The 16,061-nt window shown below is 47.1% G+C and overlaps 2 protein-coding genes across 2 annotated transcripts; both read right to left on the reverse strand.

Annotated features, from left to right (window-relative positions):
* Positions 1-3,203: 3,203 nt before the first annotated feature.
* On the reverse strand, positions 3,204-4,876 carry LOC117846899 (transcription factor WRKY45-2). Its single transcript, XM_034728021.2, has 3 exons — positions 4,455-4,876; positions 4,185-4,289; positions 3,204-4,045 (listed from the first exon to the last, which is right to left on the reverse strand). The coding sequence occupies exons 1-3, from the start codon at positions 4,739-4,741 to the stop codon at positions 3,487-3,489; spliced, it is 951 nt and encodes a 316-aa protein (XP_034583912.1). The 5' UTR covers positions 4,742-4,876; the 3' UTR covers positions 3,204-3,486.
* A 6,474-nt stretch (positions 4,877-11,350) lies between these two features.
* Positions 11,351-15,118, reverse strand: LOC117846900 (uncharacterized). The gene is made up of 3 exons (XM_072292313.1): positions 14,287-15,118; positions 13,701-13,832; positions 11,351-12,258 (listed from the first exon to the last, which is right to left on the reverse strand). Exons 1-3 carry the CDS (start codon positions 14,829-14,831, stop codon positions 11,736-11,738), a joined length of 1,200 nt encoding a protein of 399 aa, XP_072148414.1. The 5' UTR covers positions 14,832-15,118; the 3' UTR covers positions 11,351-11,735.
* Positions 15,119-16,061: the final 943 nt, after the last annotated feature.

Consider the following 16,061-nt stretch of genomic DNA (forward strand, 5'->3'; position numbering starts at 1 on the left):
GCGAGGCTGGGGAGGAGCTATCGCGGCTTGCGTGGCGGTTGGCAGAGGCGGCAGCGTCGCGGGGCACGCGCGGGGGTAGCGCGACCGGGGGTTTGATGGGAGGGCCGGAAGGCATTGGGGCGCGTGGCCGGGGATCCGGGTGGGGCGGATGCACGCAGGAGGCGAGGCGACACCGGCGTGGTAGCGGCCGGTCTTCGGTCGCAGAGGGGCCGGGGCGACGGCGGAGCTGCGGGCAGCGCGCCTGGCATGGCCGGTGAGGCCTCGGGCAAGACGAGACGGGGCAGAGGGGCTGCAGGACGTTGCTGCTCGCGACTGGGGAACGGGCGCGTTGATCCATCTTGTCGTGGCCGACAACTGGGCAAGGCGGCGTTTGCCGGTGAGGCCACGCCACGCAGCGGCGGCGCTGTGGAGCGCGACGCACGCGCGCTCGGGCGTGCTCTGGCTGACGGATCCGCAGGATCTTTTGCCGGGCCCGTCTTCGAGCCTCTTGATCTCTCGATTTTCAAACCGCACCATGTTGACTTCCTTTACAAAAGTTGTAGTACACAGATCAAAGTCCAACTTTGTAATTTGACCGAGTTCAAAATCGTGGTGGATTTGGAGATTCGAAACTCCAAAGTTTGGAGGAACGCCGGTTTCAGGACTTAGAGAAAAACGGCGGCTTTGGCTGGTTTTCAGGTTTCTAGGCTGACTTGAGCTGTAGTTTTGAGAAGCTTCGGAGGTGAATTGGACCAAGGTCCAATTAATAAAGTTGTTGTAGAAACTTAGTTCTCCAACTTTTATAAAGGGATTTTCTGATGTTCTGTTCAACTTTCAGGAGATAAACCCACCCTAAGGCGCCAGGTCAGGCTGATTTCCAGACTTAGCCGGAATTTCCAAAAGAGGCTAGGTTGACCAAACTAACTGACTTTGAGTTGGATTTCGAAGGCTTTCGGGGTAGATTTCAAACTTGCTCCTTAAATAAAAGTCATTAAGGTTTCGAAGCTCTAAAACTTTGGTATAGGTCTTAGCTCAAGTTCATATTAGAAATTTCGAAATAGAGAGCCCCAAAGTTAGGACCTTGCCTGTTTTAAGACAAACAATACAGATTGGTATTTCGGGTTTTTGAAGGGATTCTGCTGAGATCCAAGCAAAACACCAAAAATGAAAGTTGTTAGGCAGGTTGAGTTCTACAACTATTAGTTGGACAGATTTTTAAGTTCTTAAGAAAAAAATTGAAGTTACGGTTCGGGCAGCGTTTTAACCTTGTGAGGGTAAAAGGGTACTTTCATTTGCCTTATTGTTGCCAAAGTTCTTCTTTAAGTACTAATGACTTGTTTTAAGTTTAAAACATAGCTTAATTAACTTAAGTTGTTACAATCCCCACCCGAGAAAAGGAGTAGGCACAGCACTGATCTTAGTTACTTATCTTGAGCAGTATTGTTTTTGCCTTTTTGGGCGTGGCTTGAATGTGTCTGCACAATTGTAGAGACCAAATGTATTGCTATTGTCTATCCGACAACCGCATAAAACTGATCTACTTCCCATCTGTGAAATAATTTTTTTGGTTCTAAAGATGTTGTGATTTAACAAAATTATTCTTCAGTCCTTCTACGCGTATTATTAACCTCCAAGTTCAATGCAAGTCATCAATAATCAACTTGTATGTATGTTCCTGTAGCCCCAAGTCAATGACATATGTTTTTAACAGTGTCCTTGGGACAACAAAGATGAAGAATCTAGACACAAACATTGACGACTTGCAGGTGAAGCTGTCAGATGAGGACCTGAACCAGCAGTCAGATACATGAATAAGATGTCGTTCGTGGTAGAAAATACACTCCTGATTTGAATGTGTTCTGCTTTGTTAGATTGGAAATAAGAGTTTGTTAGAAACTTATTGCTTTACACGACAATAGACTGCTAATAATGCATTTGATCATTATAACTAAAATGGTTTCTCTACCTATGAAAAGGACCAGAAGCTGATGGTTTACCTCTTTGTCATGTATTTGCTACATGCCAATTATTTTGATTCTTGAATATTCACTATATTGTTTTTATGTATTAAGCTAGTATTATTTTATTTGAACATGATGTGAGCCCGTAGCAACGCACGGACGATCCTAGTGAACCAAAAAAACTAAAACGACCTACAATTTGCAATGGAGGGAGTATATAAAATTGCTACACTTCAATCCGCATAGTAAACTGCTCTTTGTTAGACTACTTTTAAGCGTCGGATAATGTAGCATCTCTATTAGTGAATTGTGAGACTAGATTTGAGGATCGAAGGATCGAGAAAGGGAAAACGTGTCTTTATTTTTTTTAAAAAAGTAAAAACATGTCTTTGAGCCCAGTCCCCCCCCCCCAACCCCACCACACACACCCGCAGGAACCCCCATGGTAGCCTACTTTAGTACTCCAATCCATTCAGAAAAGAATGCAAATCTACGATTCAAAAGTTGTCCAAAAAAGAATGCAACTCTAGCATGTACTAGTAGCGTAGATGCACATAGCAATTTAAGTTGTGAGTTGGTGGTAGTGTTGGGATTAGAAATCCCGAACAAACAAGAGGGAGAAGGAGAGAGAGGGGGCAAGCCAATGAGCAAACAAACAAAATGGCCAAGAGTCCCCTCCTCCAAGCCTTGGGGTTCTATTTATAGGGAGGAGAAGATGACTGTTTATATTTATTCTATTGGTGGAGTCGAATAATCCAAATATATCATGATGTTTACAACGAGACCCTTGGATGTTGCAACCAAGTCCCTAAGCTTCACCAACCAACCCTCGAACCCCTATTTCGGGTCTCTTTTGTACACAATAGGAGTTTCTAGCCTTAGTTTATCTAAGGCGCAGCTCCAACAGCTAGCTAAGTGCATGTAGAAATTTCCAGGAACTTCTTATGGTGAGGGTGCTTGAGACTGTTTTTCATTTAAAATATTATTTGTATATGGTGATATAGTATTTGACGTAGAGGTACATGCGTCATTTTATTTGTTTATTGGTTTGTGTGGACGGAGGGACTAAGGAGTACAAGCCACCATTGCTTATCAGTTAACTGTAGTTCAGGCAGACAATACGTCCTGTCCTGTCCTATCGATGGCAGTACTATGCCATGCCAATATGCCAAGAGCTAAACGGCAGCTGATTCTGCTCTGAGAAAAGGTGAGAGCGTATTTCCAAAGTGGAAGAAGAGGACTCGATCTCGTGGAGCGCGTTCAGACACATAAATTAACATTGTTGAAGTGACGCTGACAGCTGAAGCAACCAAATTAAGCCTCTGCTCCAAGTAGGTCGTAGCTAATTAACATAATCTACTCGACCTGCAACAAGTAAAACTGCAGCTAATTCTTAAGAGTATACACCAGCAAGTATGCACAAATTAAACTAGGCATTGCAGCTAAATACGATCAAAGATCCACGCAGCCATTATTCCGTTGCGTACGCGCCGACTGATCAAGGGGTCTTCCATCGTCTTCTCCGATCCACAGCTCGATCGATCGGTCAATAATCAGCTTGCCCTTGATCGAATCCGAACACAACAAGGTCGTCGAGGTCGAACGTGCCATCGTCGTCGTAATTGAAGGGCGCCATGTCGGCGAAGCCGTCACCGTAACAGTGCTGCAGGCCGGAGGTGACGTCCCCCTGGTCCGGCCCAGGCGTCGCGGCGGCGTTCCGCATGGCCTCGGCGGCCGCCGAGCTCCCCGCGGGGGTGAGGCTGCTCAGCACCTCCTCCTGCTCGCCGGAGCCGCCGACGGCCTCCAGCTTCAGCGGCCGGAGGCCCGCCAGCAGCGCGGCGTCCTTCTGGTCGGTCTGCTGGCTGGTGTTCCCGGAGGTCGTGGCGCTGGCGTTGGGCGCGAAGCTGATGAGGTGGGAGCCGGCGTGGAGCTCGTCGGCGATGCCGGCCGAGTGGAGCACGACCGGCGCGACGGAGGCGGGGTCCCGGCAGGTGTGCACGCCGATGTAGGTGACCCTGAAGGCGTCCGGGTCGTCGTCGCAGCGCTGCACCTGCCGCTGCGCCGCGCACTGCTGGTCGTACTTGTGCGTGCACCGGAAGTAGGCCCTGCGCCGAGCAAGCATTTTCTCATCAGCGAACTTCTCGTCACCAGCTCATCGTCACGTTCGGAGCAGTTTTTTTTTTATTTCGTACTAACTACCATTGGTTAGCAGAAGATAATATAATTGGAGTGCAGGGATCGTACTTTGGGTGCTTGGAGTTTTGTATCTCCTTCTGCCCGTACTTGCGCCAGGCGTGCCCATCCTCAATATCCTTGATGGTCACCGTGACAGTGGACGAGTTCTGGGCTCTGCAACACACATCACAAATCTTAATTTAATAATGCACATTTCAATAGAAAATCGATCTGTGCTATGTTAATATAAAGTAATTAACAAGTCGGATTAAATTAACCAGATCAACAACAACTGAAGGATGTATTGTATAACCAATCAAGAAGGATAAGCCTCCTCACCTCCTCCGGCAGGTGCTCCTCTTGTCCCCTCCTCCGGCGGCCTTCCTCTTGCCGCCGCCGCCGGCGCTGCCGGCGCAGGTGACCTCGCTCTGCCCCTCGGAGCCCTCCTCGGCGGCGGCGGCCGCCTTGGCCGTCTCGATGGTGCGGGACATGGCGTTGAGGATCTGGTCGACGAGGCGGCCGGCCTCGGGCGAGTCCCGGAGCAGCCCCTGCAGCCGCGCGGCGAGCTCCCGCCCCTTGCGCATGTCCTGCATCACCTGCTCGTACGGCGCCGCTGCTGCCGCCATGGCCACAACACAGCAACCCAGCAAGGGAAGAAGCTCGCACGGCTCGATCGATCTCACACTCCCACTCTTCTACTCTCCAGCTCACTCGCTCCTCCGGCAGCAATACCAGCAGCGGCCTTGCGGAACGGATTGGGGGAGGCGCCTTTTGTAGCGTGGGAGGGAGCAAAGGGCCAATCGCGTTGGGGTTTACTTGTCAGCAGCAGATTCATCCGTGAGCGCGGTCTAGTGAAGCCACAGTCGAACTTTCCCACTGACCGTTGGGGCCCGCACCGGGGGTACTACCTTGTGGTGCACGGGGGCCACGGGCGCGCGCCTTGGCTTTCTACGCTGTGGGGCCGGTAAAAAATTTAAGGCTTCCTTGGTCGGGTGGGCATGTGCAGCGGAACTTGGCGAGGGGGGAGGCATCGCGGAAATGGGGAAGGGTGGTGGGGCAAGGGGAGACGACGACACGCAGGTGACGTCCCCGACGCGACGTCACCCAGGTGATGCGGTGCCGAGGGGCGGTAGAGCGAGGTGGATGGGGCCGCTGCGTGTGTCCACGTCGTTGCTGGAGAAAAATATTACGCATAATTAGGCGATGCCAAAGTGTGGGTTAGATCGTGGGGAATCAAGAGTTTTGGATCCTTTCGGACTTCCCCGTCGGCCATTGAAAATCGTTGGAACGGCAAAGCAGAGGAGAGGAAGCTAGAAAGCGCGTGTGGAACGGAGGATTTGCCGGTTCCTTTCCTGCTAGAGAAAAATACTCTTTAACAGGATGCTCATTTCAATGGAAAAAGAATGGACCGCTGGTTTTCTCTTCCTTACGAATGTCTATGCCACTGCGCGGAAAGAGAGGAAAGAATGAGGCAATGAAAACATCTACCTCCATAGCTGCTGCTCTTGGCTCCCTTGTCTGGGCAAACCACCATTTGCTGCCGGATGATGCCTTTCCTCCTCCGATCCTCTCGAACCTGAGATCTAGTTCACCTGCTACCATTGCCTCACCAAGGCCTGGAGAGTCATTGGATGAGTCTGCAGAGGAGGCTCATCCGAGTTTGGGTCTCTAAACTGATGAGAACGAAGGAGATGGGGATAAGAAATCTGCTCGGTTGAGTTCATTGTTTATTTCTTTGTCTCATGGATGCTAGGCCCACCATATTTTGAGTTAACATGTCATAGCCACAAAGTTTCAACGGAGGGTGAAACTAGAATAGATATTATGTGGCTGCCTCCAAACACACATTATCTTCTATAATTTCTGTGCCTTTTCAGCCTCTATTTTGCCATCACATTATTACTCATTTCGTTCCAAATTATAAGTCGTTCTGACTTTTTTAGGTTCATAGATATTATTATACACCTAGACATACACCATATCTAGATGTACAACTTAAAGAAATAAAAACGAACCTACAATATGGAACGGAGAAAGTACTATTATATTGTGTTTCTTACCATTTCTCTATTTTTTTATTCCTTTGTTCCGGACATGCTCTTTTTTTTTTGTTCAACGTAATATGCCTAGTGAACAGTAAGGTTTAGGCGATGGATTTTACTAGCTAGCTGGTCAGGAATATTCGATGCGAGGGTACTTGCATAAGAGAAAAATACGGATATAATGTACGTGCTTTATGATCATACTCCTTTTCCGTACACCTGTAAGTGACTGCAGTTCAAACCAACCATCATTGACTGTTTTTTTATCGAAGTGTGTTTGTATAGAAAGAAAAAAAAAAGTGTAGAACTGTGATGACATATAGAAAGATACGGAGGTGTGCGTTCTTGTCGTAAGTACTCCGTAGGATTCTAACGTTGAACGTCTACATCCAAGTTTTCAAGAAATTGACAAGTAATCACCGTGTTGTCTTGCCGGTACGAGCATTTGCTAATGGAGGCATGGTGTTCTAGATTGTCGAAAATGGCTATTAGTTGCACAGACCATTGGAAACTTTTGCCATAATTAGATAGAAATCTAGGGCGGATTCAGAGAACCCGGTCGGATCTGGGCGTTGTGACGTAGTACAGGTCCACTTCAGGCATGTGGATGTGGTGACTGCAGCCTGCAGGCGCATCCATTGAACATTCAACACTGTGAACTATTGAAGGACGACCGAGGACGGACACCGCAGTAAAAGCTCAGCCCAGCCCCAGCCGATGGGCATGGGCTGAAGCAGCAGGACAGCAGTAGTGAATGAATGTGGATCAGCTAACTACTCCTGTAGCTGTAGCCATGTGCAAACAGGTGTCTCGGCTGTAATGTTTTCTCTGCCATGCAAACTTACGTGAGTCTTTTTTTTTTCCTTCCATCCAAATGTAAATGGCTTGGCCCATGCACTAGAATAGTACGTTTTAATTTGATACTGTCGTCCTAAGTCCTAACGAACCCCCCCCCCCCCCCCCCCCCCCCCCCCCCCCCCTACTTGTGAACAAAGAACAATAATGCTGGCTTCAGGGATCCTAATTAGTCAGTTCTTTTATATACATGCTCACGTGCAGTTTCAAAGCATCGAAATAGTCAAGAATACACTGTTTTGATCACTGTCTCATTCAAAAATACATCATGATACATCTATCTGAACTACTGTTCTTGTGTGATAAAGCTTAATACTTTTTTGAGTGCGCCTGTGGTAAGAAGCTTGTTGTAGGCAAAGTTAAATAAACCGAGCACGTCGTCCTTAAACATCATCTACTTGATGAGAACGTACGGGGAATAGTTTCCTTACTGCATTCCCTCTATATTCCAGCTGTTGAAGAGAGATTCCATCCGGCTGTTGCGACGGGATAGGTCAGGGCTCGCGAACCCGTTGCTTTCGGTTTCGTCTCCGCAGGGTCCCGGCCGCTAACGAAACGACAAGATGGCGACGAGGAAAGGCACGAACGAGCGAAGCAACCGCGAATCCGCCGGCGACAACGACGAACGTTAATTTGGGATGCATTTCTTCCAACTTGGTGGTCCATGCTTAGTATATCATGTATGTAAATGTAATAAGTAGTAGTAATACTGGGATATATAACTGGGAAAAGAAATACAGCACTACCAGTAGGGTACTTCGGTAGGGTCACCATTGCCTTTTGTGTCTGCACTTCATCTAATCTATAACTGGGGCGAGCATCTATATGCATGCCATGCTCTCTGAATAAATATTCGAACAAAATGTTTTTACAAGTAATTTGGAGCACGTGGAGGCTGGTGATGGCAATCATTAATTCATTCCCAATCGTCGACTGGAGGAGGAGGGGGGGCAGGACGACTGGACGAGCTAGGAGGAGACGGGGATGGGCCACGTTCAGGCTCCACAGCGACGTTGACACGAGAAAGAGACTCGGCGTGTGACTTCATTTTCTCACCTTACGGAGATCGCTCAATATAACCTTTCTTCCCTGCTGATCTTGGAGCACTGGAACGGTATTTTGGTTGTACTCGTAGATTTGGCCAGGCCGAAAATGAAATCATCAAAACCTTGTCGGTCAACTCGATTTGACAGCTAATATATATATATATATATAAATATAAAGGGGTTGTTATTTGGGAACATTTCAAATTCATTTCTCAATTGGCTGTCGCCATGAAGACAAACCAATGTACCGGAATGTTGTTTCAAAGTTTATTTCGACACCTTTGGGCTGGGCTGAATCTTGACAGGACTTCTTGGGCTGATAATGCTTCAATAGTTTCGTTTCGAAAAAAAGATAATGCTTCAATAGTGACTACTTGGATGCCACCGATACCGTCCGGGCATACACGGCCTACTGGGCACACCGACCACCGCGCCACATCGGCCTTTTTTTTTGGCGAGCGCAGTGCTTGTGGGCTGCCAGCGGCTGACTTGTTCTTTCAGCCGAGACACAGGTGAGCCGAGATGACGTGGAGGCGATTCCATCCAGCGGAAGGCTGATACGACCCATGGGCATCTCTTTCGATCTGCCCTGATACGACCCATGGAAGAGGGAAAACGACGCGATCAATGGAATCGAAGCGGTACGGGGCGTCAATTTTATGTGTCCCGAGCCGAGGTCCACCCATATCCAGCGAAGGATTTAAGAGGTGTTTATTTCTCGTGGGTTAACGTTTAACCCTTTGATACTAATTATGAGTATTAAATATAGGTTAATTATAAAAACTAATTGCACAGATGGAGATTAATTCACGAGATAAATCTATTAAGCCTAATTAATTCATGATTTGATAATGTGGTGCTACAGTAACCATTTGCTAATGATGCATTAATTAGGCTTAATAGATTCATCTCGCGAATTAGCACATGACTTCTGCAATTAGTTTTATAATTAGCTAATATTTAGTTCTCCTAATTAGCATCCGAATATTCGATGTGACAAGGGCTAAACTTTAGTCCAAGGATCCAAACACGCTCTTAAGCAAAGTTAGACGAGGAGGAGGGAGTAAAGAGATGCTACCGCACCATATGAGGAGGGGAAAGACGTGTGCTCCTTTTATGTTTATTTACCACAGCTCACACTATAGAGTTTTCTTGAGTCAAATGGCACTATAACTCCGACGAGAGCTCCTATCTGACTTCTGCAAGCCAAATAGGTAAGATGGTCTAGACCCGTTTAGACTGAAGAGTGTCGACTCGTACGAACATTGAATTGCAAGCCCGCAGGAAGAGCTGAAACTTGCACGGGCCATATCTTCCTCATCCGAACTCCGATTGGGGTGAGTTTACAAGGAAACTTGCATAGCTCGATGAGATCTACAACTTTCATATGAAGCGCTCGGGCATTGGAGGCCAAAACTGGGCATTCTGATCGGCCCAGAGGGGTCTAATCGATCTGGCCCGTTTCTGGCCTAGAGGAGGAAGCCTGCAACGTCCCTAGGGTTATTTTCCAAATACTAGGCTTCGAAGGCACTCCAATCGATGCCGCCAACTATAAATACCTAAGACATCCGACAAGGAGGAGGATTCCGACGAGTTTAGACCTAGCCACCGCCACTACAAGATGAAAAATAGAGATTAGAGATTAGATCAGATCACCGCGACGACCAACGTCAGCCGGAGTCAGGAAGCACAAGGAAGCCCTTAGGCCGATCAGCCTGAGGAGCCCTAGGCCGATCGGACTAAGGTGTTCCTGCACCCCCTCGTCGCCATCTTCGGTGACGACGTTCTCCAGAGTCTCCTTCACCCCTTTTTGCGTCAATCTCTGTAAGATGATGGGGTAAAGCCTTTGTTCATCCCTAGGATTGTTTGGATCCTTGATATATAACTGCTACATGTACTTTATGCCTATCAATTCTTGATGGTCTATGTCATTGCAATGCTTCATTCATATGTGTTCTGATCAGCATATATTCTTACTAGAGTTTGTGGTAATCGTGGTGATTAGTTTAACTCTGCGGATGCTTTGATATAGATGTGTGAGCGGAGTTGTTGAGTATCCCTGTGTAGTGACAATGTGCAGGAGGGAAAGAGCCAACTTTCGCTGTGTCACGTGCGCGTGCGGGTTTGATGCGTGAGCATGGTGCGCATGATGCGTGGGCCCTGTGTGGATACAGTATAGCTGGCACTGGATGTACGAACATGGCTAGGAAAGTTGATCTTTAACCCTTGTCCGTGTACATGTGAATTAGCTCAGCTCTCAATGAGGGCGTCGAGTCCTTAACGGTGGGTGTATGTAACAGCCCATGAGCCAGTTGGACCAACAATTTGAGTATCATGCATAAGGCATGGTAGCTCTAAGAATAATTCTAAATGGGAAGTGGGGAGTGGGATGAGCTAACTTAAATAGCTACCTCTAGAAGGTATTGCAACCTTGGGTTGACCATTTTATGCGAAGCGAGGATGAACGCATAAGCATGTTGTAGTGTAGGTATGATCCACTTAAAGTGAGCATGACTGTTTTCCTAAGCTGGATCGTTACAAATATGTCAAATAACACATGTATACCTCATATATATGCCGATCATATATACACCATGAATTGGATCAAATATTGGCACCGATATCATACAATATGATGGAGAATCAACACTATACCAAGAAAAATACCGAATCGAGAGTGTACACTAAGGTTAATACGTGGGAAGCCATATCAGGAAAGACCACAAGTGACAGCGTGACATGCAATCCACTATGAAGATGAAGCAAATAATACAAGAGAGGTAGGAGCCAGCTCAAGAGAGCTCCAAGTTTTTCACAATTTTCACTCTCTAATGTAAAGATTTGGTTGGTCAAAGCCTGTTCCCTCTTCCCTAACCCTAGCTCTCTCTCAAGCTCAAGAACTGATGTCCGGTGAGGGTAACTAAGTTCTACTAATATAACAAACAACCCCGGCATATAAACAACTTTTTGCATAATAAATGAGGTAAAATGTCTACCGATGGTGAAATAAGCAGCTGAACTAAATAAAGAAAAAAAAGACAGAAAGGTTTTCCTTACTGTCTGGATTTGTATGATGAGCAAGTTGCGTGCTCGAATAATAACCTCATGAAACAGCTATACCAAATCAGTACACCATAAGCAAATGAAGAGAAACTTGCAATTGGAATTTTCTGAAATAAACACATACGTTGTAAGCTAATTAACCAAAAGGCCTACTTGTTACACAATACAGTATGTTGTTTGGTGTGCAGAAACTATCACTGCGTTAGAGATGAGAGACAAACACTACATGAACCTACATAAACCTCCATCGTTCTAAATTTCTGGCTAGAGTGAAATTTGAAACTAAGTGTTACACAAATACAAATGTTGATTTAATTTACAAGCGGGACTGAGACTCATCATACACTCACTCTTTCTATACCTGTGAGCACCTTTATTAGCACGGCTTAGCCGCGAATTAATCTAGTAATAATTTGAGTGGCTAAAGATCGAAGAATAAACTTAAACCTATATACGTACCATGCCTACACCTACATGGCTGTTGTCGTATGGGGAAGTTAAACGGTCATCAATGATCATCTCATGGCTTACTAGCTAGATCAAAACTCGAATCAAGATTAATCCCAGGGGAGATTGGTCCTCGGATGCATATAGCGTGATCCATATATAAGCATCTAGCTATCACGTTGGTCGTGATGGTGAGCAGGGAAGATGGCGTCCATGCTGCTCCCTCCGCTGCTGCCGGAGTTGAACATGGCGTCGGCGAGGTCCATCACCGGGTACTCCAAGTCTCTCCCTGAGGCGGCCGACGCGTTCACCTGCGCGCTGCTGCTCCCCTGGCCGGCGCTGGAGCTGACGAGTTCCGACGGCATCCAGCTGATGCCGAGCTGGATGGCCGTGGACAGTGCCGGCGGCGTAGGGTGCTCGGCGGCTGCGGGCGCCATGACGAGGTCCTGGCCGGCGAGGATTGCTGCCGAGCCGGTTGGCGGGGAGTTGGTTAGCATGTTGGCAATGGCAGTCGAGACGGCGGCGGCGGTGTTGGGGGCTGGGAGGGTGAGGAGCGGCGTCATGGAGGTGAGGCAGGTGTGGTTGCCGCAGTAGGTGACCTCGTACATGAAGGGGTCGTCGTCCAGGCGCTGCACCTTCTTCTTGGCCTCGCACCCGTAGTAGTTCTTGTGGGTGCACCTGTAGTAGCTCCTATGGGTAGCAACATGCAAAGTTGCAAATCAGTCGTCAAGCACCGTACTATATACATCGAAGCAATGGTACATGCATGTATTATATATTACTTAACAAACACACAAGTATATATATAGCTATGAATCCTGAATATAAATTTATTTTAATTTGCATGCTGCAGGGTAGTAGGGCATTCACCGATATAGTTCATAATGCGCCCCAGTGAAAACTGAAAACCATCAACGTTTCTCAGGAAACAAAATCACTTTTGAGTTTTGATGGAAACGCCTTTAATACATGCATTTTGGCTTGTGTCTCCATAGGACTACAGGAATGATTATTTTTTTTGAGGAAATACAGGAATGATTATTCTACATGGTGTAAATTGAGAAGATGCCATGCTCGATTTTCAATCTGAAAATTATTATTGGACTCTGAAAGGAAATGTCGATATTGTGTACGCGCACGCTCTCTTCACTACGTAAATTGGTCGCTTTTGCACACTAGCCTTTCACACTATTATTTTGTATTCTCATGGTTTATTTCTTCTGTGGTGGATACCTCTTGCCTACGAGCGACGGTGCATGATATGGACTTGACATGATGTTTTCTAATCAATTTCCCGCGCAAACATTGACAGAATACGCACGAGCCAGCTGGTTTAATTTGACAAAACAAAACCGGGCAATATATATGTTACGACGATGACGACTACTACTACTACTACTACTTTGCACCAGCTCAACTCATTGATGCTGCCCTTTGCGGTGGGAAAGCATGAAAAGTGAAGCAATTAAGGCAATCTGAAGTCAAATGTGAACGACCACAACCGTGCGAACATATAGGAAATGGTGTGTAAGCATGCTTAGTGACTTGAATCTCCAGGTCAAAGACAAATAGCTCAATAGCAAGGCAGACAAATATACACCATCATGGGTACATGAAATCCTTTGAAATCCAGCCAATGAAAATCATTTGAGTTGTGATATGAGTTAGATTTATTATTGAGATGAGATTGGCAGTATTGACTTAATTAACACTACTTCCTCCGTCCCAGAATATAGCTACGTACGTTTTCAAAATCAAATCTTGTCAACTTTAACTGCGAATAGAGAAATAATCATAGAGACTAATAACATAAAAATAGTGTTAGTTGATTTATCATGAAACCAACTATTATAATATGTAACATTTTCTAGTTGAAATAAATTATTTTTAGAGATATTGTTGGTCAAAGTTAAAAAGATTTTACTTTTGAAAAAGCTAAATGAAACTATATTTTGGGATGGAGGGAGTATATTATTAATCTCAGTTCCTCTCGTAACTTGTATTTTGGTACAAAAGAATTAACTATTGGAAGTTGCAGCTATCAATATGACAATATCTAGAACTAAACCATCATCATCATCAAATAACAAAGTAAATTTGTGCGCTGCAAACAGATTCGAGGCTTTGGTTACCTTGGGTATCTGGAGCCAAGGATATCCTTCTGGCCGTACTTGCGCCATGTGTAGCCATCGTCCGGTGGCTGATCTGTGTTGCCCGTCCGCTGCACCGGAACCATCATCGTCGTCCTCTCCCCGCTCTCCCTCCTGCAAATTAATAAAAATAATCTTGATTACTCCTCCCACAGCCTCTTTCACAGACAAGCTATATATAGATAATAGAGTATCTTCATTAAGAATCGACTAATCACCATCAGCAACTCCTAATTATTAACCCCGCGTAGTAGCTAAATTAAAGCAGCAGTATCCATCTGTCCCAATAAATGAACCCCATGTAACGCCGCATGACTTGGCACGCAATTTTTGGGCCGGGAGAGAGCGTCGCCGGTCGCCGTCGCCATCGGAGAACAAATACCAGGTGCGTGCGTGGAAAATTCGCTGGCCTTTTCCATGCGATGACGTGGTAAAGGGTCTCCGTTCGCCCGGGTTTGAACTCTTGACCGCCAAAATTAACGAACAGGCCCGCGCCGGGCCGGCCAGAACCCTAACGTACGCCAACCAACGAGGGGAGAGCTGCAGCCGCATCCGCATGATGACGTACCTCCTCCTGTGCTGCCGCGGCTGGACCGGCGGCGACGACCGCGACGACGACGCCTGCCGCCTCACCGGGCCGCCCGATGTGCCCGCGCCGAACGCGTCGGCGCCCGGCGTGCCGAACGGCGACGACTCCAGCAGGCGCCCGAGGTGCTGCGGGAACTGCGCTGGTAGTGATGATCCGCCGCCGAGGAACGGGCGGAGGAGGTCCAGCTGCTGGAGGTGGCCGTGGCTGCCATCGCCGCCACCGCCTCCGAAGGGATGCGGCGGCGCAGGCGCCGGCGGGGACAAGTCGTCGGCGCCGTGCGGGTACCCCAGCATGCGCATGGCCGCGAGGTAGGCTTGCGCAATGCCGTGGCAGCGCTCGGCGAGGTACGCCTGGTCGTTCTGGGTCGCCGGGATCTCGGCCATGAGCTCCGTGGCGAGCCGGAACCCCTCGTGGATCTGCGACAGCACGTCGTCCATGGCCGGCCGTCCACCAAGCTCCCTTGTGCTGTCCCGATGGTCGAGACCGCCAAGCAGCGCGAGTGGAGGAGCTGCAAGGACGTGCATGAACAATCTAATGCGCCGTGATAGGTGTTGTTTGTGATGTTGAGTTGTCGAATCGGAGGTAGAAGCTGGCTAGCTCCAAGCTATAAGGACGATCGATCTGTACATGTGTTTCATGCCATGGGAGGAGGGAGAGTATATATATAGGAAACAACGTGGGACGTGCACGGGGGAGACGAAGACGGCTCACTAGAGATGCGGTAAGAAAGCAGGAACTGGTCATTGGTCGTGTGTGATTAGTAAATAAATCGGCGTATTAATTGTTAACTGGCCGGGGCTGATCTGGTCACTTTCTCACTACTCTGGATCGGCACCGGTTGGGTCATGGGGAAGACCGCGGACGAAGTGTTGAAAAGGGCGTTCAACAGCATGGAAGGATCTGAATTCCGGCATCATCCCTGATCTTCCCTTCTTTGGGCGACGACTCGGTGGTGCTTTTCCTTGGAAGAGTCTACGGCAAAGAGGAGAACCACACGTATCAGCGGTATCACCGATACCCCCTTTCGGCACAACAAAGTTACTACTACTTCGTTCCAGCTGGTTCCGGGGGCGGTAATAATCGGCGCATGCATGGCCGGCACCAGCACCACAAGCTAAGGATATATGCTAATTATCCATTCAAAGAAGGATATATGCTAAATTATCCATTCAAAGAAGGATATACGCCAATTATTCATCCAACAAAGGATATGTGCTAATTAATTAGGGCCGTCAGCAGTTTAGTGGCAATAATCAAAGAATTCGGTTCGTACCCACTAAAAAAGTAGTTTTCTCAGGAGAAAAAATTATACGTGACATCCATGTAGACAGTAGTTCAGTAGTGGCATGCTAGTCAGCCAGCCGTGTGCCGCAAACGATGAAAGAATTTGGTTCTCTGTCCATTATATAATGTAATAAGCAAACTGCATGTGTAGCTTAGTTGGTTGTAGCTAGTGAAAATGCAAAAAAGAAGAAGAATTCTTTCATGCATGAACAAGGACTCTCATTTCGATCGATTGTTGTAAATCTTCCTACTCAATAAGAATTGAAATGATTGTGCCTCATGTAAGAATTTTGCATTATATGGGATAGTCCACGGGAAACAGATGCGCTAGACATTTTTTTTTGCTAGCATTGACAAGGTACCAAGAGGTAACATAATTTTACTACCTAGATACCCAAAATTTATACCTTTGCAGTTATAAATTGTGATACCTCCTGGTATACATTTCCATGGATCTGTGAAAATCCTCG

Source organism: Setaria viridis, chromosome 3, assembly GCF_005286985.2.
Source record: "Setaria viridis chromosome 3, Setaria_viridis_v4.0, whole genome shotgun sequence".
Lineage (NCBI taxonomy): Eukaryota > Viridiplantae > Streptophyta > Magnoliopsida > Poales > Poaceae > Setaria > Setaria viridis.

Bases quoted from the DNA above. Each gene is read 5' to 3' on its own strand.
- LOC117846899 (XM_034728021.2), bottom strand. From the start codon at position 4,741: ATGGCGGCAGCAGCGGCGCCGTACGAGCAGGTGATGCAGGACATGCGC. The intron at 4,290-4,454 runs GTGAGGAGGCTT...TGTGTGTTGCAG, and splicing joins AGGAGCACCTGCCGGAGGAG to AGCCCAGAACTCGTCCACTG. The intron at 4,046-4,184 runs GTACGATCCCTG...TGCTCGGCGCAG, and splicing joins CAAAACTCCAAGCACCCAAA to GGCCTACTTCCGGTGCACGC.
- LOC117846900 (XM_072292313.1), bottom strand. From the start codon at position 14,831: ATGCACGTCCTTGCAGCTCCTCCACTCGCGCTGCTTGGCGGTCTCGAC. The intron at 13,833-14,286 runs GTACGTCATCAT...ATTAATTTGCAG, and splicing joins CCGCGGCAGCACAGGAGGAG to GAGGGAGAGCGGGGAGAGGA. The intron at 12,259-13,700 runs GTAACCAAAGCC...TGCTACCCATAG, and splicing joins CTTGGCTCCAGATACCCAAG to GAGCTACTACAGGTGCACCC.